Source organism: Micropterus salmoides, unplaced genomic scaffold (assembly GCF_014851395.1).
Source record: "Micropterus salmoides isolate LMB-PRFRI ecotype aquatic unplaced genomic scaffold, ASM1485139v1 Ms_hic_scaffold_5, whole genome shotgun sequence".
Classification (NCBI taxonomy): domain Eukaryota; kingdom Metazoa; phylum Chordata; class Actinopteri; order Centrarchiformes; family Centrarchidae; genus Micropterus; species Micropterus salmoides.
This window is the reverse complement of record NW_024044237.1, coordinates 11,265,895-11,280,972: the sequence shown is the minus strand read 5'-3', so window position 1 is coordinate 11,280,972 and position 15,078 is coordinate 11,265,895. Positions and strand designations below refer to the sequence as shown.

The 15,078-nt window shown below is 43.1% G+C and overlaps 1 protein-coding gene across 7 annotated transcripts in view; it reads right to left on the bottom strand.

Annotated features, from left to right (window-relative positions):
• The window catches only part of LOC119888157 (rho guanine nucleotide exchange factor 9), a 43,554-nt gene that overhangs the window by 7,143 nt on the left and 21,333 nt on the right, over positions 1–15,078 (bottom strand). For 3 of the 7 annotated variants that reach the window (XM_038698615.1, XM_038698618.1, XM_038698617.1), the window contains 8 exons: positions 9,259–9,438; positions 8,522–8,611; positions 7,157–7,357; positions 4,920–5,099; positions 4,344–4,576; positions 3,155–3,284; positions 2,274–2,405; positions 18–261 (listed from right to left, as the gene is read on the bottom strand). In XM_038698615.1, coding sequence (XP_038554543.1) covers positions 18–261; positions 2,274–2,405; positions 3,155–3,284; positions 4,344–4,576; positions 4,920–5,099; positions 7,157–7,357; positions 8,522–8,611; positions 9,259–9,438 — 1,390 coding nt within the window. Of the gene's footprint in view, positions 1–17; positions 262–2,273; positions 2,406–3,154; positions 3,285–4,343; positions 4,577–4,919; positions 5,100–7,156; positions 7,358–8,521; positions 8,612–9,258; positions 9,439–12,596; positions 12,782–14,357; positions 14,751–14,788; positions 14,985–15,078 lie in introns of those variants that run through there. The other 4 variants (XM_038698621.1, XM_038698619.1, XM_038698620.1 and 1 more) reach the window with 4 other exon arrangements.

Below are 15,078 nucleotides of genomic sequence, written 5' to 3'. Positions count from 1 at the left end.
AGAGGTGTGTGACTAACCGATTTTCTCATCCTCCTGCACCATCTTCCTCTCCTCGTGGAAGGCCCTGAGCCAGCGGATCTTCTCCTCTGGCTTCTTGGCCAGGAAGATGTGGATTTCCTCGCTGTCTCTGTTGCACAACTTGAAGGCGTTCTTCACACTGACGTTGAAGTCATCGTCACGCCCGTCTATGGCGTCCCGCACCTCGTAGCGATCCATGTCGATGCGGCCCTTATAGTAAAGGATGTCCCGGCGTATCAGGTCCTGGGGATTAGAAGGGGAGGCAGTCTGTTAATGTGGGTGCATGTGTGTGTGTTTGTGTGTGTGTGCTGAGCCATAGAGGTGTCAACAAGCACCCTTCCCTTGGTAACCTGAGTCTGTCTTATGCAACCCTTTCCATCTGCTGCCCAAATATACAAACACCATCCACACACATCGCAGAATGCCAAATATCTAAGCCTCTGCTTGACACTTGTTATCACAAAATGTACTATGTGTGACAAAGTGTGACTTGGGTAAAAATGTATAACTACTATAGCCACATTAAAAAAAATAAAAATGTCAGATATTCCAAATTTCCTGATGCCCAAGTTGATATCTTATGAGTGATTGTTTCGTCTGGACAGCAATCCAAAATCCAAACATGTTCAGTTTACTACAAGACAAAGAAAATAAGCAAATCCTCACATTTGAGGAGCTGCAATCAGATAATGTTTGTCATTTTGCTAAAAAAAAATAATTAAAGAAGTCATATTATGCTTTTTGGCTTTTTCCCTTTCCTTTATTGTGTTATATATCTTTTTCATACATGTAATGAGTTTGCAGAGTGAAAAAGCCCACTCCAAAGGGAGTTACCATACCCCACAGAAAATACTGCTGCTGAACTACCTGAAAACAGCTTGATTGTATTCCAGCCTTTACTTACCGTAACCTAGCTGCGTCACTATATAACTTGCATGACAATACTCGCCTAGCGGCTAGTGTGGCACAACCTTAAAAAACACTGGTGGAGAAACACACTGAGCTGCAGCACAAGCAGTTACAAGACAACACTTAAAACGTTATACATGAAAGATACATTTCTTAGAAATTTATAACTTACAACTCTGAAAAGTCTTGCTCCAAATATGGTATTTTTTGAAAATGAAACCTTGGAGACCTATTCTGGTACATACCCTAAATAAAATTATGAACCTGAAAATGATGGAATGACAAATAAATTTTCTGTCAATCGACTATCCAGCTCTACAGTGGTTCATCAACCACAAGTAACCTGAAGCTACGTAACTTTTATAATTTGCATGAATAAGATGGCCACATAAAAAACTCTTTATTGTGACCATTGCCTTAGGGCCAAATAACATAAAGTCACACTATAGGGCCAAGGAAAGGTACAAAGAAAAAATAAAGAACAGGCATCTTTTAATCAGCATAGAGAGACAAATCTGCATCTGTGTGTTGATAAGGAAGAGATGAGAGAAAAAGACGGAAGGCTACATGCAACACGTGACTAACACACCCTGAGGTCTGCCATTACACACGTTGTACTGAGGATGCTGGAGAAGGATGCGCAGAACAAAGTCTAGAATTGATAATTTAGTGTTCAGTCTTGAAGCAGACTTTATTTAGTGGACCAGAACAGTCAATACACGGGCAGAAATACTGGAGTTCATTTCTGGTGTCAGAGATGTTTAACAATGCTAGAATGGGGCGGGGGGGACACAGTGGAGGCTAGAAAAACACAAAAAAGTATATATATATATATATGTCTTTGTTAGTGTGTTTGTCTGTGTAATGGTGAAATTACTGTTCCTCTGTGCACACGTGTGCCTATGTGTGGTGACGCATTTTTTAGCCCCTGTGTGTGTTTGTGTGTAAGTGTCTGTCTGCATTTGTGTCTGTGTCTCTGCGTGCATGTATTGTAGAGTGTAGCCGAGCGTGAACATCCATCTGACAGGAGAGCACATCCTTGGTGCATTAGAGTCCAAACCGTCACAGCTCCATTTTGTGAAAGGTGCTGAGGATTTGAACGCATCTTCACTGAGAGCTGGCGCGTCTCACGCTGCGTTATGTAATCTATTTGCAGCTCTCGAGTAAGGTTGAGAAGTCACATTGTCTTCAAGCATCTACGTCACCAGCCGTGTGATACACAACTTTTACGAACACAGGCTGAGGGTATGTTTTTTTATCTTATCAGCTCGTTTTCAGCCAGCAATGTCTTCAAAAAAAAAGGAACAAAGTGAACAAAGAGAGAGAGTGAGAGAGAGAGAGCCTACCTTCTTACAGAGCACCAGCTGGTGATCAAAGAGGAAGAAGACTCGCTGCTGGCTGCGTCCATACGGCTGATAGATCCATGACAACTCCCCAGTGTAGATGAGCTCCGAGCTCCTGTCCAAGATATCATCCCCCTAGACACACACACACACACAGAAACATGGATACGCAATTTATAAATGAAGAGGACACTCATAGGTAGAACAATGCAACTGATGCAACTGCCAAAAGCTCCACCAATTTTACAAATGCAGGAAAGATCAGTTTACTCATCATGGTTAGCGGTTCTCAGCCTGTGAAAACAGATGTATAAAGTCTTCTGTGGCTCTGAAGGAGCTTTGTCAAGTCTGAGAAACTGTGTCATCAGCTTGGGCTTGAAAATTACTTCTTTTTTTTTTAAACAGGAAGCCTGCTTTACAAACTGGAACATTGGGTTCATAAGACATGGCTGTTAACCAGACAGGGGGAGTCTAAGAACAAAGCAACTCAGATTGCATTCTGGGAAATGTAGGATCCAGCATTATTGGAGCTTGGCCCACACTAGCGACTAAAATTCAGGATATCTGTCCCTCTGCTGCATCAACAGATAAAAGAGAAAGCTGAGAAGTTGTCCGTTTTGGTTTGTTGAAAAAAACAAAAAAAAACAATTAAGGAATTAAAGGAGCGACTGGGAATTTTAAAAGCATACACAAACACTACATTAGATTGTTTCCCAAAGTTAACTTTTGTGTAAAACTTTCTACATTTAGTGATAGATATATGGAGTAAAATGTAAGTTCTTCCATTCCTAGGCAAAATCTGTGACTAAACAGATCAGACCAGATTTTGCCAGTATAGCAACATCAGAAGCTTGGTAATTACTCCAGTCTATACATAAACATACCTCCCAGTCCAGAACAGAGGCTTGCCACTGGGCGATCTTGTCGATGTTCTCCAGCCTCCTCTTCCTCTCGTTGATCTGCTGAGTGACGTTCCGCATTACTGCCAGCGCTGCTGCCACGTATCGATAGTCACTACGGACACAGTGTTTACATCATTACCCCCGGGGTGTTAAAGGGAAAAGTTATAGCTCTTGGAGAAAACGGCCTGTCTTTAAAAAAAGACATGTAGTGTTGCAGTAGTGAATGATACAGAGTAGCCTATTAAAGGACCAGCGTTATAAACTCAAGTATTAGCAGCAAGTCTGCTGGAACACAGTCAAAAGAACACACTGCTATTTAATTCTAATCAGCCACTTTCTCTATTCACTGTTAACTCTGGCTGCGTCTATGCTAACTGAGCTGGATTTATCCTTCTGGCTTAGATGTGATCCAAGCCTCACTTTGGAAGATAATGCGTGTGTGTGTATGTGACAGTGCTGTGTGTGTGTGACAGAGAGCAGACCTATATCTGGCAGATTCTCTGCAGCTCCTAACAGTCAAACACTGTGATCTGGCAGGCCTCGCTGGCACCTGTCCCTCTCTGGCTGAGAACGCGTGGTTTGTGAATGACCTGGAGCTGGCTGAGACACGCTGAATCACTTACACCGTGTTTCTGTGGGCTCACACGCATGAGTTTGCACATCTGGATGCTCGCGGATGTGGCTGTGATGAGAGATCATCTGCAAATGTTTATACTGTGTACTGTGCTTCTGTGCTGTGCATGCAGTGTGCGCAGAATGTTGATGCGTGTAGATGTGCCAGCAAAAGTCCAAATTCATATTTAATCTACAATCTATTTATATCCGCGGTTCTATGCAATAATCCTATGGCCGTGTATAGAAATGAAAATGATTTGACATGGTTGTGAATTGTCATTTTCAATACAACTGAGATTCCTTGATGAAATGTTTTCCTTAAAACATTCACAGAAAGCTGGTAAAACAGTTCAAAACATTTTTTTTTTAGTTCATTCATGGATAATCACCGCTTTGGTAGAATAAACCCAACACGAGCAACTGCTGCGTTTCAACACAACACGACTGGAACACAATGATGCATCAGTAACGGATTCTTTTTAGAAACAAATGAACTACCATTAAGCAGCAACACATTCAGCAGATTAAATGTGACCTTGGCTAAAGCGAACCATACCTGTGCTCCTGCGCAGTGTATTTGAGAAGCTCAGCCAACTGCAGTGGATATTTGCAGATTTTCTGGACAGGGGTGAGCAAGAAGCCATCTATGGCAATGTCAATCATTTGCTGGAGGAGGCGACAGGCCTCGAAGAAGTGCTGGTACCTGCCATCCCTCATCAGTTTGCTCAGCTCCATACAGGCATCCAAGTGGTTGTTACAGTATTCTGAATAGATCCAAAAACCATCTTGCTATAGAATAAAGGAAAGATCCATGATGAGAGAGGAAAATATGTAACGAATCCTCTTTTCAATAACTTTATTATTATATATTATATTATGAATAAATTATTAGAGCTGTTTTCTCAATAATAAAGCTTAAATATCTCGTCATCTTGAACTGTTTGCTGGTGACTCCATAACTTAACTGGTAGATAACTAGATAATTAAGTTCTGATCTTGAGATATCAGGCCTAACAAAATTAGTAGCAATTATGGCTACTCTCGCCTGGACAGCGTTTTTCTTTTTTTCTCCCTTCATACATTTTTTTTTATCAAAGTGTGTTAAAAAAAGAAAATACTTAAGAAAACTCACGTGTTCTAAAAAGCACGGTCCAATTTCAGAGAGGTGGGGTTCCTCTGTGTTGTACTGTTTCTCCAAGTCTCTAACAAAGCCCATCTGGAAGCGGTAGATGTCCTCGATGTTCCCAAAGATGACCTTCAGCTGGTCGTCATTGAACATGTCCACACGCTTCCTGCACTGCCGCAGGTAACCCTGCAACAACATGCGTTTCAACTACTGTGAAACTTTCAAAGACGATACAGTTGAAGTGCTAGGACCTGAATTGTGACATGGCTGCAAGGGTATGAGTCAGAAAATAGTACAGGAAAGTATGCAGGGCTATTTCTGTTCATTCTTTGTAATAAACATGTTAAGTCATTCCTTAACTAAAATTCATTTGAATCGGAATGAACTGTGACTCTTCAGAAGCTTCTGTACAGCCAAAAACAATTTTGTATAGGTCGAACTGTGGCCCCAATTTGTCAGTCCAATTCTTGTGGTTAATTAAATGCCCTGAAGCCTTTGCACTATGGGAACAGATTTGCTGTAAGAGGTAGGTTTTTGCTATTTCACACTCCACTACCCAGAATTCTCTCTGTTGTCTTTGAAAAAAAAACACATGCTAAGGCTTTTTGTTTTGTTCTTTAAAGTCAAGTTCAACACAATTCAAATTAAAGCCGTGTTTCCTTGATTTGAGAAAAGGATTATCTTTGTAAGATAATCGAATATTGTGTATATATTTTATATTTTACATAATGATAAGAAGCTTCTATGATACCCCCTTAGTGACAAGCACAGCCACTACAGTCATGGAGTGTCCCATTTAGATCCAGGAAAAAAAAAACAGCTTATTGACATTTTGACCTCATGTGTACGGAGATTTCATAGCAGTATTCCCTTTTAATCAGCTTTCCTGAATCCTTTACCTTTACCTATGTGTGACACACAGTTTGAAAATAGCTATGACAAAGTATAAATCTCATCTTGTCCATAATCTTATTTCAAGCACAACAAAGATGGCTATTAACTCTTCTTGCCTGTGCATGGTTATGGCAAGTTGAAAAGTGCTGAGTACTCTCATGGAGTACTCCCAAGTGTACAGGTGAGAAGGTGAAATTTGCGCTTTACTGCAACTATTTCTAAACATCACGCTTCACCCGGAATACAGACAAAGGGCACACAGATGATTAAGGAAAGGTGATTAGATAAGCAAGAATTTCCACTAGAAAATCTTGCCCACCCAAAGTCATGATGCAAAGTTATATCGTTCTGTATACTGATATGACCGCTGTGTAACCAGCCAATGTGGTGGCTGTGCTGGTGACAAACAACAAGAATGAACTGCTTCACATTAAAAAATAGAATTAATGCATCCTTATTTTAACTAGTTCTGTTTGTTACTTTTGTGAATTTGTATCTATATTTTCCAGCAGGACGAACAACTAGTGGCAATAGACTACAGCACTGTCTAACAGCATGTTATATTGTTACTGCTACTGTAGCAGTAGAACAAATAGATAGGTATGGAAGTGTGATTATAACTAGGGTCTGTTTTCTATCATAAATAAAACAATCATGTAGCTGCTTGGTCATGACTGGAAATCTTAATGCCAATTCATGTTCACATGACTTATCTTCCTTTCCCACAAATATTTGTTTTTATTGAACCAATTATCACATGACACTGCTTCCTTTTGACTTCTTGATTTTAATATCAAGATATGGACAGAGGACCAGTCACTATTAGCTTTGTCATGCTCACAAAGGTAAAACAGTTTCATGTTAGATGAAATGTTATTGTACATGTTTTTACTACACCATGGACTAACACTATGCCTTGTTAAACCAGGCCCGTATATATACTAGACTGGAAAAATTCACAAATTGTGAAAAATCTACATTTAATAAGAGTGACAAAATTATAAAGGGGTGGCTTCACAAAAGGCAACAATAATGTCACAAATAGCAAGGCGTTTGCTTAATTTTATTAGGTGTGGATTTTAGCTTGTCACATTGGCATGATTCATAATACAATGACAAATTTAATCTGGACTAGATCGCTCCAAGTGTGGCAGCTGACACTACTGTGTACAATTAACAAATTGTGTTTTCATATGTAACAAAAAAGACAGTTATTTCTGGACTGTTTTGACATCAACAGAAAAAAAAGAGCCTTGAATAAAAGTGTGAATGTGGGACACATTTCAGCTAATTCGGTTGTTTCCCGTTTACCTGCCCTGGAACTATATGTGTGTGCACGTGTTTAGTACCTCACAGATGTCCTTGAGGTGTTTGATGTAATGTCTCTCTGTGCTCATGATCTCATTGATGACGTTAGCTCTCATCTGGTCTCGGTTCTGGAGGGGCGAGCCCAGACACAGGCAGTCATTGGTCGGGTCCAGGTGCCCGTTCTGTACTTCGCTGGTCCCCTCAGCTGGCTCCGCTCCCCCATCCTCCTGGTTCACCCACAGCTGAGTGCAAATACATTCGCGCGCACACACACACACACACACACACACACACACACACACACACACACACACACACACACACACACATTCACTTGAATATGAAATGGGCTCAGTTAAGCGTTGCATAAATCTGATGAAAAAAGTATTAGTAAAGAGTTACATTTCTGTATTCACATCAGATAACTTTGTCATATTAAGGGGTGGTATTACTCATACCTCATGAGCATGAATGCACACAGCACACACACTTACACACACGCACATCACACAGATAAACACACATCTCACACACACAGAGCTTCATTTAGAGGGTCTCTGGTAGTTTGGACAGTGAGTAAGACTGTTGGTCCAGCATGTCAGAAAGGTGAGGGACAAACTGCCAAACACTCCAGAGTTTTAAAAAAGGCCTCTTTCTGAGACTGGTGCCCAGATGATATGAAATGCCCAACCTCGGCCCTGTGTGTGACTCAAAAGAAATCTCTCCCCCTGCACATATGCATGCATATACACTCGCACACAACCTCACAATCTCCTCACACATGCATGCGCTAACCAACACACACACACACACACACACACACACTCACACACAGATCCACATCCAGAGTGTATTCCACTCTCGCTCATAGAAAGGGCCAAGTGAGCGTGGTTTCAGATGTCCAGCAGCCAGCGCCCGATGACACACAGTTTGCCAAGAGAACATCAAAGAACCGACGGGTAGAATGCCAAACACACGATGAGAAATGCAGCACCACAGACAAGCAGAGTGACGGGTGGTAGAGCACTGACTGCAGACGAGAACTACCAGCGCAGCGTTAAGACTGAGAAATAGTCAGAGTCAATAGTAAATAGAGTGCTGAGAAAATAATCAATATTTAAAATCGAACCAACAATGAATGTTAACAGGAATAATTATTCCAGAATCCATCTAATTCTAGATCAACACAATTGTAGAATTTGAGCATAGGCCACTAAGAAGACATTTAACATAATTTTACTCTTGACTCATCAGTTCTGCCTTTCTATCGACCCTGTTGAGGATGATGTGATAAAAGTCATGGGAACGTTAATGTTTGGTAATGTTGAGGGTACGTTGTGTGGACAGACTGGAGCGGGCGGGTGGGCGGGCAGGCTGGATGGGTGGATGAAGTTGGGAAAACGCACCTTTGACGTGGTGTTTTGGAACCGTGGAGTTGCTATGGGGTTGATATAGAAAACCTGTTTTGTTTGGGGCTGAGGAGGGTGGGGTTCCACCTTGGAGAGAGAGAATGACAGAACAGAAAGATACTTTTTGGTTGACAGTCAGTCAGCCTGTCTGCCCTGCCCTCTCAGGAGTGAATATGGAAGGGTGGACAGGTGGGAATGGCCATGAGGAGTGTCTGGGGAGGAGGTGCACTGCTGTGGGAAGCCTCCACCTACAACAAGGATGCTAATTCTTCCTTCAATAAGTAAAAAGTATAGAATTACATACAGTAGCTGCATTAGAAGCTGGATTTAGATAAACTCAGATATGGGTGAGATTATATAATCATGGTGTAAAGTGTAAATTTCAAGGGTAGGAGTTGAAGGTGATGCCAAACTAAAAAAGGGGCTCATCAGCATCTTTGTTTCGCTGTCCCTGAACACCAGATAAAGGCACTTAGCTAGCTGTTCTCTCATCTCTTGAGTGTTATGCATTATTAAAATCTAGCATTTTTCACTGTGTGTGTGTAGAGCAAGCATTTCAATGTGTGTGTGTTTTGTGCACACTTTCGTGTATATAGCGTATACTTGTGCATGTGCACCTTCCTCTGTGTATTTATCAGCTTGTGTGCATATGTTCATGTGCCTCCATTTCTGTATGTGTGTGGGTGTGTGTTGTGTCTATGGTCGCTGGCCAGCCATGGATGCAGCTAACTCACCCGTACAAAGCTGGCAGGGAACCATCCTTCCTCCTCATCAATCTGGCCCCACCACCAGTCCTTGTTGGAGGCGTCCAGCACCTTGATGACGTCACCGGCCTTAAACGCCAACTCCCGGTCCGCCATGGTCACATGGTCCCATACCGCCTCAGCGTTGACGATTGAACCTCCACTTATCAACTGGAGAAATCGGAGGGAAAGAAAGGCTACATCTTACGCTTTATTCTCATTCCATGAAGCCACAGTTGCGGAAACAACATGAACAGCTCTGCAGACACAGACCAATAAGTATGGATCCATGTGATCAAAACCAGCATTGAAATTAAACTTGAAAGTGATTGTAATTCAATTCTCTGCCTCATTTTAGCCTCGATGTGTGTGAATCCTTGTTGTTAAACCCACTCAGATTACTAATGGATGCAAATACACACCCTCAAAGCCAGGGCCCACTGGCTGCTTAGGGATTGCAAATAGAACAACACAATAGCCAACACAGTCCACAGTACAACACAACAAAATACAACAACACAATAAAGGCAGAGCCATTAGTGGAGAAACAACACAGCATTCAGAAGCACAGCACCAGTCTCCACACAGGGACTGTAATTGGCCCATTATGACATTAGAATAATTACATGTGTTAATGTAATATAAATGCTGAGGAGCAAACAAATGTGAAGGGATAATCTCCCTTCCTTCATGCTGTCATCAGGGCTTGTTATTTCATCTGCAGCACTTTGACAAAACATGGAAGGATGACTCAACATATCTTTTCTATTGATTTTAGCATTGTGAATAAATAATGAGGACATTATACAACACTGAAAATAAATGTTTAAATTGTACAACTGTGCGCATGTACATGAGCAGAGTATATGTTAGGTGCATGCATTGGGTGTAGTCTGCAGGGTCAGGAAAGCGTAGGTCAGGTGATCAGTATCCTTTAGGGCATTTGGAAAGGCTAAAGGTTTAAGGGACAAGAGACAGCAGACGATGTGAGTCTGAGTCTGACATCATCCATCCACCAGACAGCCTCACCATCCATCACACTGAGGACTTAGCTTTGTTTCCTTGGAGCATACACAAACACACATACATTACAGGCACACGTGCAGCCACACTTTTAACTTTTAACAAATTAAACCCCTGTATGGCACAGCTCCAACTGTTTGTTCCAATTGTTTCACTCCAAAGTAGTGTTCAGCAGCATTCTCCAATCCAGAGCTAACCATGCATCCAGTCCCTGGGGCTGTGGGCAGAGCAGCCAGTGCTAACCAAGCCTGACAGGAGCTGCTTAGGCTCTAGGTAAGGAGTAATCAAAGGCCTGGAGACAGGGATGTCGCATGAACGGACAATAAATTAGTTCTTTACTTGTACTAAAGCTTTTGCATATTAGCTACTGTTATTTTCTAAATTGAGCTAGTTATGCTTTTTCCTGCAGTACTTTAATATTGCTTTGCCTCTTCTAAAATAAATCCCTTGATGGGAAAAACCTTTAAAATGGACTTCATCACTCCAGCACAAAAATGCTATTCCACCTATGCGCTGATGCAGTGTATTAGAACGTCCATGAAAAACAGCTGGTTGTTTGCACGCATCCGAACCCCCCATCAGGATCCAAGCGCCCAAGACTCTGTAGCTACGCTGCCCCTTCAACCTGTAGACAAGTGTACTTCCCTGATGGCGCACTGAGACAGCTACAGGGGATATAAGCCAATCAAGACAGACGGGTGAACATAGGGAGGGACGACCATGCCCGGAGGGGAAAGAACGGCCGTCGTCATGGCGACAGATGAGGATGCTTCACTGGTATTGACAAGATGATGAGGATGAGGCAAGGACACTTCAGGATGCACCCGAATAATTCCAAATTTAGGCTTGTGTGCCTTTGTGAGCAGATCCACACAAAGAGGGACCACTGAGTAACTGCAATAGCACTCTGCGATTAAATATTAAAACGGCAAACCAATCACATTAGAGAATCCAGTAACATGATCATTTCCATGTCAGTGTAAAATGCAAAGGTACGTAGTGTGGGCCTCTGCATACAGGTTTTAGAACAAATATGTCATGAGTATGTTGATTCAATCAGGCATCACATAGGGCTGGGAGCTGGGGTAACAATAGCTTTAGCCCATATCTCCAAGCTCTCCACTAATGGAAGAGAGGAGGATTACTGCAAAAACATGTGTCACGCTGCCATGGAAACAGTACAAGAATAGAAGTCAAAAAGATTTTTAAAATCCTTGTTGATTCAGGAAAAGGAATTTGACTTTAAATCATTTATTACACAGATGGATCGTTTAGAAAACACATACAGGAATAGCTAGTGGTAGCCAAATCAGTTTTACTTGTCCATCACGTCAGACATCAGGACCTTGGCCTGAAACAGCACCAACAGAACAGATGAGCCTTGGCACTGAGGTCAGTCTTGCTTCTTGCTCCTTGACTGTAATGTCTGCTTGTCCTAATCCACACCCCAGCCTGCCTCCTCCAACACACCCACCCCCCTCCCCCCAGCACCACTCCATTTTCAGCCCCATTCACTCCGAGCACAATCTCTCCAGTCACCATCAATCTGCTGTAATATAGGCTACAGACAGAAAGAGTGAGGGAGAGAGACAGATAGAGATCCTTTCACAGCCAATGTTCCTCCCTGCTCAGTCCTCTCCTTCTCTTCATCCCTCCATCTCTCTAATAAGATCAGCACTGCCCTCTCAAATACATTGCAACCTTTTTGCCTCTACATGTTGGAATAAATTAAAAGCATTACATAATCAATCTTCCCAATTCCCGCCTTAGCACAACCTCATACCTAGCTTGATCAAAAGGCACTCAGTAAACATACTGTAGTCTCACAAACACAGAGAAGTCTTGCCACAATACTCATCATCACCTGTGTGCCTACCAGCTGTAAGGACCTATGTCATCATTATGGTTACACTGCAGTTACAACATCAAAGATCAGAGGGCGAAGCAGTCGTCTTTAAACCGCAAAACCTGTATTTGGGTCAATGCAAATGAATGCAGAGGAATCTATCCCTATAAGTGGACATATATGAAAATACTGTCTGTTTCACGTTCCGGCACAGACATTGAGACTGAAAAGGAAATATGTAAGAATAAAGAGCCGATTCACTCGCTTATATCATCTTTGCAGCACAACACATCAGCATTCACTGCACTGGCAGCTCCACTGCATTCCAACATCCTCCTCTATCTCTAGCCATAGCACATCTGCACCAAAGCACCTACAGCATCCCTGAGCATACACACACACACACACACACACACACACACACACACACACACACGCACACGCCTTCAGTCAGCCTTACCATGTTTGTGACATGTAACTGTTCAGAGAGCGTATGCATGGAGAAGTCCGGCTCATACAATCATGATAATAAAATCTCTTTTGGAAGTGGTCGTAGCGATGGTCCTCCGCAAGAGCCGAGCCTGCGATGACGAGTAACAAGGTGCTGTATTCCAGAAAGAGGCTTCTCTTTCCGACGCACTGAGTGAGTCTCGCGGTCCGTCCTCCCTGTGTCTGCCAACCCTGTTATGTAATACACTCATACCCTGAGTCTGGGAGCCAATCAAAGATGCTCTGCCTAAAACCCGGTGAGAAATACACACACATCCTCACACACACACACACACACACACACACACACAAACACTGTTGTCTCGCTTGCACGCACCATCCGCACATTGACACTTCTGACAGCACAGCATTTAACAGAACTCTATTAGAAGGCACCTGCGCTGGAGGGATCACAAATGTGTGAACACTAGGGACGTGTGCACCACTCTGATTCAAAGAGGAACTACAGATAACACCCACCTGGCCTATCTCACACACACACGCAACTTAGCATGCTCACATGCTTACATGTGAATGCACATCTATAAGTGGCACTGTGTTATCACTGCTAGCCAACTGAGCCATAACCACCGCAGTACACAATATTATGATGCTATGTTTACAGTCCTGTGGGGGTCCCCACTAGGAAGGATGCTCTGACTCTGTATCACAGTGATGAAAACACCAGCCCACATGCCACTGCATGTGATGGCCAAACTTTTCTTTCTCTACCATTATTACAACATTTACCACTTAACTAGACACACACAGGAAACACACAGCACTTAAGAGTGTGAGAGAGCACATACAGTATCTTCAAGAAACTGAGCCAGCCTAACATACCTATTAATAGGACTGTCATGGATGGCTCTGGGATAGGCTTTTAGCATATCTATTTCTGACATTCATTCAACATTCATGACACCTGCCTCCAATCCTTTATTAGATTATGCTACTGCATGCGGGGAAAAAAGGAAATAAGCATTTTTATCTCCACCTGCACTAGGAAGAAATTTCATCTGTGAGAAATATGCACATATACTATGGTCAACGCCTGGCCACTATTTGTGTAATAATGTCAGGTTGAAATGTTACAAACAGGAGTATTGTGAATATTGTGGGCTATGAAATGGGAGCTGAGTTTAGCTGCATCTAAAATGGGGGAAACCTGGAGTGACAGAGGCCCTCCTTTATTAGGCCTAGCCCTGGCTGCTATTGGTTACTGTTCTGCTGAGATTACAATGATCCTCTAGCATATATGATCACTAGCACAAACCTCTCACTTGCACCGCTATTTGCTACAAATATCACATTTACTTCAGAGGAGAGATCACTGCTCAGCTATCAGCTGCCATATTGAGGATGTGGCTACAGTGGATCACAATAGGAAAACAAGTCCTGACGCAGCAGCAGGCTGTTGTTAAAAATACCATCACACTCATTTTTTCATCTAAAATTTGAATTATTACAATAACAAATGTATCTATAGGTATAATCAACAAAATACAACATGGAGGAGAGAGGGAGATCGACGTAGGGGGGGGGGGACATGTTTATATGCGGGGAGATATGAATTTCCAGTCACCACAGAAAAGGTAAGAGCATTACAGATCTGTATCCGCACAACTACGACCAGCACCAGACAACACTAGCTATCACAAACGGTGTGAGGACACAAGACATAACGAAGGATTGGGGAGGGGGTAACAGAAATACATTATGTTGTACCAACGTCATTCATTTCAACGCGTAGCCGTGCTGGAGCGCCGGGTGTCCCCGCTCTCGACCAACGCGCACTGCCTTTCTCTCCTCTCCTGTGTGAAAGTGTGGTGCGCTGCGAACCGGGCCCCAAGCGCAGATCCATTAACGAGTACCGAGGATGAACATCAACAGCACGTTCACAAGCACCAGAACCGCGATCACCGTAAACACCGCGCAAGTCTGGACATCCAAGGCCATGGCGCAGCGCTGCAGGCCGATGCTGAGATGCGCTCTCTGTGACAGGCAGTATTCAGCTCTCCCCGTCAAGACACGTAGCCTCAAATCGACCGAGAAATCCACCATAGAGTTAGGCAAGAAATGGGAAAAAAATGATGCCCCTACGCCTCTTCACACTACGCGATGTAATTCATATAGGCACGGGAAGAGATGCATCATCCTCACCATCATCATCGTCATCAGTCTGCACCGCGATTTCTCCCCGCTAGTCAACACCTGCCGGTGTTTCGCCTCTTCCCCTAAACCGACCGACTCTCAGGCCAATAGATTCTCAAAGCAAACAAGAGAGAGGCTGTGCGCAGGCTGTTCGCAGCTGCCGAGCTGCCTTCCGGTGAGTGGGGACCACAGAGAGATCGGCTGTGAGGCTGAGAGGCGGTCCTGTAGCCCATTAATACTGATCAGTGCTCCCCTGCTTGACTACCGGCATCAGCCATCACCTACAGTCGGGGGAGGGG